Raw genomic sequence first — 14,727 nt, 5'->3', positions numbered from 1 at the left:
CGTGTGAAGCTCATGAAATTTGCTGTCCAAAACAATGAGCTGGATCTGTGTCTGACAGGAGCTGTGGGAGAACACTTGAAGTGACAGGAGCTGTGCTGGCACACTGAGCATCAGCCCTACTGGGTACTGCCAGCAGCCTCTCCAGGCTGTGAGTGCTCCTGCCTGAGCTTGAATGCAAGGGCTGCCATCCAGCGTTGGGAGGAGGATTCCTCTTCCCTGAGAGTCTGTCTTTGCATCTCTCTTGGTTCTCAGGAGAAGGATTCCTCTTCCCTGAGAGTGTCTTTGCATCTCTCTTGGTTCTCTACAGAAGGATTCCTCTTCCCTGAGAGTCTGTCTTTGCATCTCTCTTGGTTCTCTTGGAATTAGGAAGTGGAAGTGTCCCTGTAGGAATGGTGGCAGCAGTGCCCTTGAGGAGAGGGTGGGAGTGACTAAGGGATGAGTTTGTCTGAGGTGCCACAGAAGAGGAGTGAAAGGTACAACAGCACGTTTCCTGCTGGTGGCTGGGTAAGGTGATTTTCACATGCAAAAGGAGGACGCTAGAACTGAAAGCTCTAAATTCCCTGTTTGTTTTCCCTCAGGCTGTACCTCAGCTTTTCCCTTCAGGGGTGGACTTTTCCAGGGCTGCTGTTCAGAGATGTTTATTTAGTTTCAGAAGCAAGGAGCAATGCAGTGGCTTCTTAAGAGAAAAGTAGAAATCCCTTGGATGAGGGCAGGTGTTGTGTGCACTCACTACATGTGTGCACTCAGTGTTCAGGTGAAAGATGGACAGACAGTTTTGGTTTGGTGTGGGCCCAAGCTGTGGTGGGATGGAGCAGTTCACTATTATTGTATTTGGGTTGCCTCCCAGACGAAGGAAGGAATGATGAATCTGACTCCATGTTCTCAGAAGGCTAATTTATTATTTTATGATATTGTATTATATTAAAGAATACTAAACTATACTAAAGAATACAGAAAGGATACTTACAGAAGGCTAAAAAGATAATGAAAACTTGTGACTCTTGGAATTGGCTTGGCACTGATTGGCCATTGAGTCAAAACAATTCACATGAAACCAATGAAACAATCACCAGTTGGATAAACAATCTCCAAACACATTCCACATGTGAGCACAACACAGGAGAAGCAAATGAGATAAGAATTATTTTCCTTTTTCTCTGAGCTTCCTCAGCTTCCCAGGAGAAAATTCTGGGATTTTTCAGAAGACATGACTGTGCCACACTTAAAAAGTTTTTTACCTTTCCAGAGCGCCCCGTGGGCGACAACGAGCGGATGCTGGATGTTCTGCAGAGGTTTGGAATGCAGAGGAGCGAGGTGCGGTTCTTCCTGCGCCACGAGCGCTCGCCCTGCCGCGAGCCTGGTAGGTGTTCACCTCAGTGCTTCATCTCTTCAAGTTCTGTTTCATCCTTCAAGGTTAAATAAACAGCTTGTGTGTGTTATTTATTAATGTTCATAGCCAGTAGGTATTGCAGTCTTTTTTTTGTCTGACTGTTGGTTAGTCTTTGTCAAGGCTTCATCTTCCCTTGCTATAGCTGGGAATAGTAAATACCAATTGAAATTTCTGCAGGTTTCCTAGAGCTGGTTATCACCAAAGCATCCAAGGGCATGCTGTGTTAAATATATGTTCTCCAGCAAAATATCTTGAAATCTGTGGTGATCTCTTCTTTTAAATATAGAAATAAAATAAATATAGAAATGAATACAAATTTTGCACTCATCTGCAAACCAAAATGTTGCCCAGTGATTTGGGTCATTATTTACCTCGATAATATCTTACCAGGGTGATAAACTTGGCATACTGGGCGAAGTTAGAGCTCTTCAAAGTTTCTCCTACACATTTGTGTTAGTTTTAGGAATAGCATTAAATGAACTGCCTGGTGAAGTTCTCTGAGAACATAATTCTCATTGTAAATTGAAATGTGAAACCTGTAAAGGAAATTACTTTCAGCTTTTCATGGGTTTTCTGTGTATCCTATATTCATCTCTTCAGTAAAATCTTTCACTTTTACTTTTAAATCAATCTATCAGATTCTTCTTGCTCCCCCTTTTCTGTTTTTGTCCTTGGTAATATTCCTCAGTGTTGGAAATACTGAATTTGTTAAGTGGCATGGTACCCTGTGTATTTTAGATGTCTGGCTGTATCTCAATATTTGAAATGCATACTGGTGATAGAATGAGTGCATGAAAAGCTAAAGCTGTGCCATATCTACCTGCTGAGGATCTTACAGAGCAGTGTAGTTGTCAAAATGTATTTTTTCAGGTCCAGGGTTCTTGTAGTATTAAGATTGTCATTTTATTTGCCACAGCATTGCCAATAAATTTGAACTTTGAGTTCAATAGAAATCAAATGGACAAGAAGGTAACAGGCATGGCTTTGTCCAGTAGTACACTCATGTTCCACCGGGAAATCAATGAGATTGGTATTGGGCATCTGAGCACTATTTGCACATGATTTGATGGGAATAAAGTAGAGTTCTAGTTAAGCAGCATCTTTACTGACATAATGACTGCCAGGAAGAAGAAAAAAAAGTACTTTTAAACTATAATGCACATTTAGTAGGGGCTGACTGCCTGTTTGCCACAGGATAAATACTGGAATAGCCTACTATTGGTTAAGCTGTTTTGTCTGTCTGTATTTTTGAACAGAACTATACTTTAAAATGAAAGTTGACACTGAACAGAAATCTATTCAGAAAATGTGTTGTGTCATCACTCAAATTCATCTTGGTAGTAAACACATAAGAACAAGTTTTCAGATTCTAATCAATAAAGATTATTCTGATTCACCTTTTGTACTGAAAGCTATGTCTAAAAGGATAAGAAAAATCTTACATTACCTAACCATCTTTGACTGTTTCTGTCTAGGGACTGGCCAAAGATCTCAGGATCCAGCCTTCAAAAGAAATGGTGTGAAAGTGCCTGGTGACCGAAGGATAGAGAATGGGGTGAGTGCTGCGTGCAATGGCTGAGCTGGAGTTCATTTTCCCACAGCAGCCCTCCCTCCCAGTGCTGTGCTTTGCATTGGCAGCCACAAGGGTGCTGATAACACTCCAGAGTTTTGGCTGCTGCTGAGCAGGGCTGGCACAGCATCAGCACTGCCCCAACATTCCCCCCACATCAAGGGCTGGCAGTGGGCAGGGTCCTGGGAGGGGACACAGCCACACCAGCTGACCCAAAGTGACCAAAGGGATATTCCCTGGTGTGTGGCGTCAGCTGAGATACAAAAGCCAAGGGAAGGAGGAGGAACAGGGGAACATTTGTTATTTTCCAACGTTTGCCTCCTGGAGCAACTGCTTCCTGTGCTGAAGCCCTGCCTCCTGGGGAGCGGCTGGACATCCCTCTCTGATAGGTAGAGAATAAACTGGTTTTTGTCTTTGCTTGCTTGAACAAACTTTTTTTTGCCTTTGCTTTACTAAACTGCCTTTTCTCAGCCTGGGAGTTGTTTTCCAGCTTATTCTCTCTGCCCTGTCCTGCTGGGAAGGGGAGTGGTAGAGCAGGTTGGTGGGCACCTGGAATTCAGCCAAGGTCAACCAGCTATAGTCCTTTTTGGTCCCTGAACTGGTGTGAGACAAAGGCAGTTTATATATGTGTGTATATATTTATATATATAAATACTTTGTAGTTGCCAAGCATCAAGCTCCTGTGTGGGACACAGAGTTTGTCAGCTGCACTGCTTATCTTTTTTTTCTTTCTGAGTTTGGGAACATATTTACATAAACAATGGCTCTGTGCTTTGCCCTCACACTGATGACCTTGCTACACTGGGGGAGCTGTCTTGTCTCTCCCTGCCTGAGATTGATGCAAATGCTTTTAAAATGCAGGCTCCCATGGTCTTTGCTCATCCATATATAAGCTGTTTAATACTGTTAATAATATTAACTAATACTGTTGGCACCCTGTTGGTGGGGTTTGTGGAATTCAGTGTCATGTGGGTGTAAGAGAAAACAAATTTTAGGTGAGGAGATATTGAGATGTGCTCTGAGGTACCCAGTTCCTGGGTGGCAGGGTGTGTGGAAGGACTTGGGCAGGTGCCTGGGGTGGTTTTCACCTCCCATTGCCTGGGACTTTACACCTGAACAAGTAATCAGGGAACCCAAACTGCCATGTCAGCTGAGAGAAGGGTGCCTTGCCCAGCCCAGTGAAAACCAGCAGTGTCTCACCCTGTTCTGGGGCCTGTGAGCCACAGTCCAGTGCTCAGAGCACTGTAGGTGAGGCAGGAGCCCAAACTGTGTTTGGGGACACTATGGCTGAGACAGGCACTCACACCACCATAATTGCCCCAGTAGTGGAAAAGGAAAAATGGAAATGGACAAAGCTGCAGCTCTGTCATTGGGTGGAAACGGAGAAAAAAGGAGAATTAGGGAGAGTAGGGGTCAGAAAAGGAGCCAGTCCTTCAAAAAAGAGATTGCAAGGAGTGAGACAAATCAAACAGGAGACAAAGTTACTCAGTCCTTGACCTCATCAAAGCTTCAAGACTTGTGAAAAGATTACAGCTGCCAGCCACGTGAGCAGATTTCTGCCTGGCTGCTGCAGTGCTGGGCTAGTGGGGCTGACAGTCAGCACTTGGAGGTCATGAAGCCCCAACAGCTGGGATCTCTTGCCAGCAATCAGGAAATTGAAAGAAGTATTGGAAAACAGCAATTTGCAGTTTCTGGACATGGCTCCTCTCAAGTGTGAGGGCAAGGTGTCCATTTAAGGAAGATCCTGTAAATTCCAAGGGAAGTGAACCACTGCATGAAGGTATCCAGTACTTGAGAGAACTAGCAGTGCTGGAAGTCATCTATAGTGATCTAAAAAGTGACAATGTCCCTAAAGATCCAGAGGATGTCCCCTTGCACAGTGGCTGTGTGGAGGAAGGTGGTGAATATGTCATGACACCCACAGGCCTCTGGAAGAATTACCATTATAGTGAAAATGGAGGCTTTCCCTCTTTGGAGATACAGGTGCAAATAGTATATGGAAAGAAATGAGAGGCTGGTAAAGACTGCTCTAAAATAGGCACAAAGCCTCTAGCAGTTGCCATCCTGGATTTCAGTTTCCAGGATGTCACCAGATCTGTGGGCTGCCATAGCTGTGCTTGTACAGGTGATCTCAGAGCCACAAATGCACCATGCTTCCCCTTCTCTCCTTTCATCAGAATTCTTTTCTCATTACTTCAGTTTGGGGTTTTTTTGCAGTTTTGTCAAAGATCCCTAGCTCCAGACTTCAAGTTGACACCAGTTACTGTTTCAGCATTGAATCCATTGTCTACCACTCTTGCTCCATAATATTATGGATGTAAGATTGAATCTAGACTCAGGAAATATCTGAACAGACAACCAAGAACAGTGCTGTCTTTGAGGGTGGTGTTTTCCCTCCTGCCCAGCCATATTTAAACTTTCTATTTTCTTCAGCTTACATGGAAGTGCTTCAAATTGTAGTGATACACCTACGAGCACAGATCCATGCTGCCACATGCTGAGCATTCTGGGCTCAGTCAGTCAAAGCTGATTCATGCTGAGCTGAATTATAAAGGACTCTGAAATGCCTCTTGAAAATGCTGCTGGGATTTTGCTGCTAGAAACATTAGTGTTCCAAAAGTTGACATTTTCTGTGAGTTGTTGGATTGGGCTACGCATGTGTATGAGCTTATGATTATTTGTTTTACCATAAAAAGATACTGTCTCTCAATTATTTTATTGGCTATCAGTTGGGGTTTTTTTGAAAGGCTTTTATAATACTTTTCTGCAGTAGCTCTATTAAGTGCTAGCCAAATTACAAATTCTAGACTTAGCATGCTTTGGGTTTTCTTTGACAGGTAAGTGCCCCAAGGATGGATATGACACTGGCTGAACTTCAGGAAATGGCATCACGCCAACAGCAACAAATTGAGGCTCAACAACAAATGCTGGCTAACAAGGTGAGTTTGGGATGAGATTGTTTACAGCCAGAAACAAAGGTAGTAAGAGTCATGTGAAGTGCAGGGAGGATTGGGGTTTTTTTCACCCCTTCTAAACAGAGGCCTCCTTTTCTTTGGCTGCCTGTTTTTAAATTTGAAAGTCAAATGTATGCAAATATCCAGTTGTAAAACATACAAATAATGTCAGTGATAGAAGTGACCATTTAGCTTACTGAAAGGATAGGGCACATAACATTAATGTATTGTCATTCATCCTGGTGGCTCTGTCAGCTCTGTTTGTGCTCCATGTGGTGACCAGCAATTCACCAGTTTGATCACTGAACAATGCTTTTGTCTCTGCTGTCCTGTCATGCTATCTTGCCTTCTCCTGATAAGAGTTCAGTGTGCCTGGTTTTCTGGGACAGCTGGCTGGAAGAGATGTCTTGTATGTGATAAAATAACCTAGGACTGTGATTTATAAAATGCTTGCAGAACAATAACAGAAAAGCTGATGGAAGCACACAGGGTGCTCCTGAATTGTGTAGGGGAAAAAATACTCTGAATGTATCTGCAGAATGGTGGCACAGAGCTCATGTTTTGAGTGTTGTTGGTACACATTACTCCTGAAAGTATAACAGAAAATGCTGCTTTTGGCAGAGAATTATGAAATGTGAGCCTGTCTTGAAGAGGGCTCATCTGTCTGGGTGGGTGTTCCATGGATTTCAGAGTGTGCTTTGCTGGGGAAGAAGGCTGCTCTGGGCATCTGCTCTGAGTACTTTTGCTGTGTCACACACCCTCTCTCCCTCCCTTTGAGATCAGCTCTGGGTGTCTGTATGTTTAGTACCTTGTTCAGTTCCCTTGGCCCTCAATAATTGTATCTCAGGGAAATGCTTCAAGCCATGGCTTTCTAATAGTTCTGCAGCACCTGCTGAGTGATATTATGGCCTGTCAAAATAACCAATAAAACCTTTTCTGCTTGTGGGAAGAACAGGGGCAACTGTGATGCAGGAAACTGGTCAATCAACCAATGAGAAGTTTCACCTGAAATGTAGCAGCACAATTAATATCCACATTTCAGCAGTGGGAGCAGCTGCCTTATTTAATTGGCCAAAGAATTTTGTCCTCTTCTCAGTTCCAACTGAGATGTGTTTATATATGAGGAGCCTAAACTTTCACAGCTTCTGTTTCACTCCCAGGTGATGGCAATACACCTGGTCTTATAAATAACACTGTAGTCACAAGAAATAGGAACACTACTTTTACTGTAAATGATTTTAAAAAGAAAAACATAAGTTTGAGTGTGGATAGCTTCCCACTGGGTAGGTGTTTGGAGAAGAGTAGCCCTGTGGGTGTCCCACTGGTAGGATTTTTCATTTCAGTGCCTGCCTGGAACAAACTTGCTTTCCTAGGTGCCTCTTCAGAGTGACTTTCCATTGCTTCTTTCCTGCCTTCTGAAATCAGATGCAATATTAAAAATAGATTCTGAGGGAGGAAAAATACCCTTTCTTTTTAGACACGAGCTGTAATCTCTTTTTTTTTTTTTTTTGTGACATTTTCCTGCGTGGGAGTGACTCTAAAGTAGTGCATACACTGAGCCTGGTCCTGGTTTTCTCCAAAAGGCAGGCTCACTTTTTTGCTCTGCCTTTTTTATTCCAAGTGCACAAGAATCCCTGTTTTCTAAATCTGACTGGTGATTTTTTTTTCTTTTTTGGGTTTGATTTTCTTGGAGGAAGTGTGGATTTCTAATGTTAGTAAGCAATGGTAGTGTTGGGTTTTAGTGAGTGCTTGGGAAAGTCTCACTAATTCTACTCCCCTGGAGCAGCCTGTCATCTCCAGAGCTGGAAGCCATGTATAATGGCCACTAATTTTAAGGAATTTTTTGTAGATGATCTAGTGCTCTTATGGTTTCTTCTAAGTCTAAACTGGACATGTGTATGTAGAAACTGATAACACATTATTTTACTCTCTAAATGCAAAAAGATCCTTTCCACTAAGGTGATATCTGTTGTTCAAATGAAGGCCAGTTCACTGTAAAGGTTTTCCAGTGTTTTGATGTGTGGTGATCATTATCAGGAGATAATGATCTGATATCTGATCATTATCAGAGGTTTGGTGTGCAGCCATCCTCCATCTCAAGGAGGTTTTAGCAGAACTAGTAAAAGGTACAAAAGAGTAATGGAAAGTAGCAATAATTTATGGAATACCTTCTACATAAAGAATGTCTAATATTCTCCAGCATGACTTAGTTGTTTAAAATGTGATGTAATGATATATGTGATATAATGTGATATAATGATATATGTGATATAATGAAATATGATAGAGATACGTAAAGTACAAACAGCATGGAGAAGGTGGAGAGGAAGAAATGTAGCTCAAGAGCTGAGGAGTGATTAAAACAAATTATAAATGTCTTGGAACATGAATGCTTAAATTTTTCTTAGACTTCAAAATCTTTGCCTTGACTGCAGGAGCAGCGCCTGAAATTCCTGAAGCAGCAAGATCAGCGACAGCAGCAGCAAGCTGCTGAACAGGAAAAACTGAAGAGATTAAAGGAAATTGCTGAGAATCAAGAAGCCAAACTTAAGAAAGTGAGAGCATTGAAAGGTCATGTGGAGCAAAAAAGACTCAGCAATGGGAAATTAGGTGAGTTGCTGCTTACGAAAGGTTGCCTGGGATTTTTCATGAAATGCAATTTCAGGAAAAACTTCTTAGAAGTCAAAAATTTCTGATGATTTCAGTCAGTCAGAGGAGTTATTTACAGCATTCCAGGAGATGGTGATCTTAACAATTTCACATCTTTTATTTAGCAAGCAAACTCATGGCTGACCTAGAACAAAATATATTTTCTTACTATATTTTAAAACATCCTGTAAGAGCACCCTGTATTTTGAGCCTAGCATGTCTGCTCTTTAATTACAGTGTACTTTTTTTCCTTACTTGAATACCTTTGTGCACCACAGTAACTTTTTCCATCCTTGATGTCAATAACCCTACACATTTAGAGTGTTATTTTCTTGGCTTTAACAAAGCTTAGCCTGGTACCCAAGTTACCTTCTATGCAAGAGGTAACTAATGGCCAAATTAGCTGCATATTTGCTTTTTAGTTATGTGAATCTGACCAGGGTCTTGCTTGCTCTAGTACTGGTTGGGTGCTTACAGTTCAGTATGTTGATACAACATTGAATCTGAAATAAATACTTATTCTTCTGCCTACCTTTTCATCCTCTCTGTAATGCAGAACTTGTTATTTCCAGCCTGACTCGACTGAAAACATGAATATGTTGTTTTAGTAGGAAGCATTTTGGTTGACAGATAAAGCAAAAGTGTTTTTCTATCAGAGAATCCCTTCTTGGGTTCTGTGGAACAAAAGAAGCTTATGTTTTAAGGCTTGGAAGGATGGTAGAATAATACAAGATCTTGGAGCATGTGAATCTGTTTTCCTGCAGCAGCAGGTCTGATTTTGGTACTTGCTTGAATTCTGAGTGATTCCTTAAACTTCATTCTGCACTAGAGCAGTTTCAGCAGTGGGAGCAGCTGATGACAGATGTTTGTAATAGACCCGAAAAAGCTCTCTGAAGTCTTTGTTTAATGTGACAGCTTGGGTGTTTTGTCACTGAGTTCTTATGACCTAAATTCAGAGTTCCAAGTATCATAAATATGCCTTGTGGTTTAGTGAGTATCTTCCTGCTGAATTCAGCATTCAGTGAATTTAGGCTTCTCCAGATGAATTCAGTCTGGCATTGTGGTTTTGTTTATTTCAATACTTCAGAAAGTCTTAGAAAAGAGAAGTTTTCTTTCCCTCCCTGTCAGTGCTCTCCCTAAGTAGACCACATTTCCATAACCATTCTAGTGAGCCTGCATTTGCCAGAGCTCAGAGGAAGAGCTGGTGTGACAGGGCAGTGGCTTTGGCTGAGCAGCCCTGCTCTGCCTCCTTAAGTGCTGCCTTGGAAGCAGCCCACGCTGGGCTGTTTCTCAGGGCAGCTATTGTGCTCTGCCCTTCTTTGCAGTGGAGGAGATTGAACAGATGAACAGCCTGTTCCAGCAAAAGCAGCGCGAGCTGGTGCTGGCCGTGTCCAAAGTGGAGGAGCTCACCAGGCAACTGGAGATGCTGAAGAACGGCAGGATTGATGGTTACCATGACAACCAGTCGGCTGTAGCTGAGCTGGACCGCCTCTACAAGGAGCTGCAGGTAATGGGGGCCAGACTGGGACCCTCAGCTCTCCTGGGCTCAAAGTTGGTTGGGTTGTTTCTTACTTTGTTGGAAAAAAATCCCATTGCTTCTGTTCCTGCCAGGGCTGTGTGTTGTGTGACAGCCTGCATGCTGGATAGTTGTGCTGGGTTTAAGGTAAAGAGGGGAAGGAGCACACACTGTCTGTACCTTTCCTTTCTGCAAGATTTGGAGTCTAACCAAAGTTTTCTCCGGAGGGAAAACATGACTTGACTTTTTAGAAGGCTTTTCTCTTTCCAACCGTTTCCTGTCCTCGATCCTGAAAGTGAATTTGTTTTTATTTTGGTTGTTTTCCCCTCCTCCCCCACTGCTTTGTGAATTTATTCAGTTGAGGAACAAACTGAACCAGGAGCAGAATGCCAAGCTGCAGCAACAGAGGGAGTGTTTGAACAAGCGCAACTTGGAGGTGGCAGTCATGGACAAGCGTGTTAATGAGCTGCGCGAGCGGCTCTGGAAGAAAAAGGCAGCTCTGCAACAGAAAGAGAATGTACCAGTAAGTGGGGGCTATTTCATAACTAAAACATTAATTCTGTGTCTTGTCTCTATGGCCTGAAGTAAAGACTTGCTTGGGGGGAAGGCTGTGGAGATGCTAGACTTGTTGTCTTTAATAATACAAGATTTCCACTACATATGGATAAAGTCCTTTTCGTGGTGCATTAGTGTTAACCTAGTTACTCTTTACAGACAAGGCGTCTTATGTTGTCGTGGAATTCTATTTTAGATTTTTTTTTTGCTATTACTACCTCAGCTTTATAATTCTCAGAGCTGTTTCAAAAAAGCACTTTTGATACTGGAGTATCATTTGCTACTTGTTCTATTCTTTTCTACTTATTTTTTAAACTCTGTGAATGGATACTGCTGAATAAAATTCTTTGTATTTTCTTTTTTTTTTCCCCCCAAGGTTTCTTCAGATGGGAATTTACCACAGCCAGTGGCTTCTGCTCCAAGCCGAGTGGCAGCAGTAGGTCCTTATATCCAGTCCTCTACTATGCCACGAATTGCTTCCAGACCTGAGCTCTTGGTGAAGCCAGCATTTTCAGATGGGACACAACCTCTGCAGGTACCTGATGGGCCACTGAAAACACAAACACTGCCCAATATGAGAGCTGGGAACAGTTCACAAGCTAAAGCTCCTGCAGGTAATAGCTTACAATTAATATTTTTTTGTCCAGATATGTTTTGTTTCCTTACCTCACAGCTCTGTTTTGATGCTTTGTCTTTTTAAAAGCAAAGTGTTATTTGAGATGCCAGTATTGCTGCTTGCCATTTTTTCTGCACCAGTGAATATATTTTAGAAGCACTGAGGTTCTATGATTCAATGTTAAAAATTAAGTAAATCTATCAGTGAGCACTTTGAGTTGTTACACAGCATGGACTAGAGGAGGACTTTTCTATAATTTCTGTTATTTTCTATAATTATTTATTTTAAAGTTCTCCTAAGAGCTATCAAAGAGCGTGTTTGAGTTTTGTAGAGGCAATTCTAGTACATACCTGGTGCCTGGATTTAAAAACTGGAAATGCTGAGTTTTCTGATTGTGCATTTTGGAAATGACACATGTAAAGGATTAACCAACATGACATATGTCACAAAGGAGGTGATTGCTTGTAACACAGAAATAGCAGTGAAGTTACTGACTTGCTGGAGAGTGAGGTTTGGCCGTTCCTCCTTGGAGAGTTAATGGACATTTGTTGGCTTCTCTCTGTGGCTTTCTCCTCTGAGAGACAGTTCAGTTCAGTAAGAGAAGTCTAAAGAAACTTTTAGAGAGTTGTAAATATCTCTTCTGTGCTGTCCTGAGAGAAGATTCCCTTTTCAGCTGGGAGAGAAGTGAAACACTGAAGCAAGAAATGCAGACTGAGCTTGCTGAGTAGTTCTGTTTATTTTCTATCTCCCTTCCTCCATCTCCAGTTCTGGCAGATACTGCAGTGAACATTGCACAAAAGCAGCTCCAAGTGTCTCTTGCTGTATTGGAGAATGAAGGATTGTTTCTTTTTATTTGGTTCGCTCATCCTAAAACTACTGGAGTGGAATTTAAGCTCTAGACCACACAAAATTTGAAATTTTGCTAGAGGAATGTGTGGTGGTTAGCTATTTGTACTGAAATATCACTTATTTTTTAGCATTTGTACAAAAGGACTGCTTTCCTGAAGAGAGTTTTTGGTACTTTGTCAGAATGAAATTTTCTGCTGCTGCTTATTATTACTGTTTAAATTTAACATTACTTAGGTTATTTAGAATTTAATAGAGATAATTTAGTGAAATATGGAGACTGCAAGCATTTTCTTAGTGGTTTTTGCAGATCTCTACTTCAGTGAATGTAAAGATCATAGATGTTTAATGCAGACCCTATATGCAATTAAACACACAGATGAATTTTCTCCTTTTTTGGCAATCCCTGGCAGAGTCTGTCTGCTTTAAAGCATCCTGTTTTTCTTTGCACAATATATCTTTTTTATACTTCACATTGTATCACTTTTTGCACAGATACTCAAGGAAAGTTTTCTACTAACTGGAAATAAGCCAATCTAGAGAAGTTTCTTTTTTGAATGCTTTAAATGCAGATGTGTGCTATAACAAAGAGGTTTGCTGCTGCTTTTGGTAGTTGTTCTTGAACTTCATTTGCATTCTCTTTTTGAAACAAATGAAAGTCTCTAATGAGAGGTTTTATAGCTGTTAACCTCTATGTGATTCTTTTACATTGGCTGGACCTGACTCTTACAGAAAAAAACCTATTGTAATAAGTCAATAAAAATATTGTAATAAGTCAATAAAAACTAGTATTCTAGCTTAATCTGTTCCACTTAATCTCTCCCAGGTTCTGTGGTCCCCAATACAAAACCTTCCCCATCTGCTCCTGACTGGGGTGGTTCAAGTACAGACAATCATATTAATCAAGGATCAGCCTTGACTTCAGGAAAAGGAATTGTGACAAATGAAGGACAAGGTATGTTCTTGTGTGCTTGGCTAATCTTCAGATTTGGAGAATCTAGTTGATGATACCTCTCTTCTAAATGCTTCAGTAAATAGTTGAGAATTCATTTGAAAGCACAAAAGAAATATCAAAGAACATTGCCATTGCTTTGCTATTGGAATCGAAGGTGACCTCTGTGGCAGGGAGAAATGATGAAGAGGACTCCATGGATATCAGAAGGCTAATTAATTACTTAATTATACTATATTATTCTATGTTATATTACATTACATCTAAACTGAATCTGCACAAGCACCCAACCCAACTCAACTCAACAACCCAGAATCTCGTGACTGTCTGCTGACTGTCAGTCTGCACACACACTTGGCCCTGACAGGCCAAGGAAACAAAACACCATCACTCTGGGTAAACAATCTCCATACTGCATTCTGCTTTGGCACAGCACAGGAGCAGTGAATGAGAGAAGAATTGTTTTGATCATTCTTTTCACTGCTTCTCTCAGGTTCAGAGAATGTGAATCCCACACTTTGCTATGGTGTTGCAGGGTTTTTAAGAAAAAAGAAACCAAACTCACAGCTTGCATCAGGTGGTGAAGAAGATCCTAGTTCCTTCTTACATGCCCCTGTTGAATTTGCATAATACAGCATTTGACAGGCCCAGAGGCCCTTAGTGCAGAGATAGGATGCAAAAAGCATCCCCTGCATGCACTCTGGTAAATATTGCATATAGCAGTATAGGAAAGCAGGACAACCCTGATGATGAGGAGGACTCTATCTTATCAGAAGGCTAATTAATTACTTTATTATATTATATTATTCTATATTATATTACACTGTATTACACTGAATCTGCCAAACACTCAACTACACAGAATCTTATGACTGTCAGCCAACAGTCCCGACACACACACCTGGATTCAATTGGTCAGTGAATCAAAACACTCACACCAGAATCCAATCAAGCAAATTCCTTCAGGTAAATAACCTTCCTCAATGCATTCCACTTGTTCCAAAACACAGGAGCAGTAAATGAAATAAGAATTGGTTTTTTCTTTCTCTCTGAGGTTCAGAGAATGTGAATCCCAGAATTATCTTTGGGACATTGTGCCTTGCATTTCTCTGTGAAGAGAAACGCAACAACACAACAGGACTCTCACCCCTACAACTGTGCCATCCCTTTTGAAAGTTGTCTCCTCTCTCTTCAGCAGCAGCTGAAGGAGAAGCTCTGTTACGAGACAGAGAGAAGAAGGTGCGTCCGTTCTCCATGTTTGACTCTGTGGAGCAGTCTGCTGGTCTGGGCACCCTGAGGAAGAACCAGAGCAGTGAGGATCTCCTCAGGGAGGCACAGGTATGGAGGGGAGCCCTGGCTGCTGCTTCCCATCTGCCAGGCCTTACCCACAGCTCTTCTCAGAGCTTTCTGCCAGCCACTTTAGAAGTAGTGAGGTCAGCTTTTAAAAGACTACTTCTGAGAAAAAAACCCTCTTAGGCTTTTAATGACAGTTGATAGCTCCAAATGATTCTCTGCAGTCACTGTGGTGGGAATCTATCTCTGCATTACTTGTACAAGTGTGTATTTTTCCCCCAAAGATACAAGGAGGCTTTTGCTTGCTTGTTTGGTTTTTTTTTTTTTCAAAATCATCTAGGTACTTTTTTTACTCTTTAATGCAACAGTGTCCTTCAGATGTTTGA

At 41.6% G+C, this 14,727-nt stretch overlaps 1 protein-coding gene across 5 annotated transcripts in view; it reads left to right on the top strand.

Annotated features, from left to right (window-relative positions):
• The window catches only part of TP53BP2 (tumor protein p53 binding protein 2), a 56,125-nt gene that overhangs the window by 26,302 nt on the left and 15,096 nt on the right, over positions 1–14,727 (top strand). For 3 of the 5 annotated variants that reach the window (XM_064709462.1, XM_064709464.1, XM_064709465.1), the window contains exons 3-11: positions 1,247–1,360; positions 2,866–2,945; positions 5,798–5,899; positions 8,350–8,524; positions 9,889–10,070; positions 10,438–10,602; positions 11,011–11,248; positions 12,923–13,051; positions 14,244–14,386. In XM_064709462.1, coding sequence (XP_064565532.1) covers positions 1,247–1,360; positions 2,866–2,945; positions 5,798–5,899; positions 8,350–8,524; positions 9,889–10,070; positions 10,438–10,602; positions 11,011–11,248; positions 12,923–13,051; positions 14,244–14,386 — 1,328 coding nt within the window. Of the gene's footprint in view, positions 1–1,246; positions 1,361–2,865; positions 2,946–3,214; positions 3,350–5,797; positions 5,900–8,349; positions 8,525–9,888; positions 10,071–10,437; positions 10,603–11,010; positions 11,249–12,922; positions 13,052–14,243; positions 14,387–14,727 lie in introns of those variants that run through there. The other 2 variants (XM_064709463.1, XM_064709466.1) reach the window with 2 other exon arrangements.

Source organism: Zonotrichia leucophrys, chromosome 3 (assembly GCF_028769735.1).
Source record: "Zonotrichia leucophrys gambelii isolate GWCS_2022_RI chromosome 3, RI_Zleu_2.0, whole genome shotgun sequence".
Classification (NCBI taxonomy): domain Eukaryota; kingdom Metazoa; phylum Chordata; class Aves; order Passeriformes; family Passerellidae; genus Zonotrichia; species Zonotrichia leucophrys.
The sequence above is the reverse complement of the archived record's forward strand: the minus strand, read 5'-3'. Positions and strand labels throughout refer to the sequence as shown.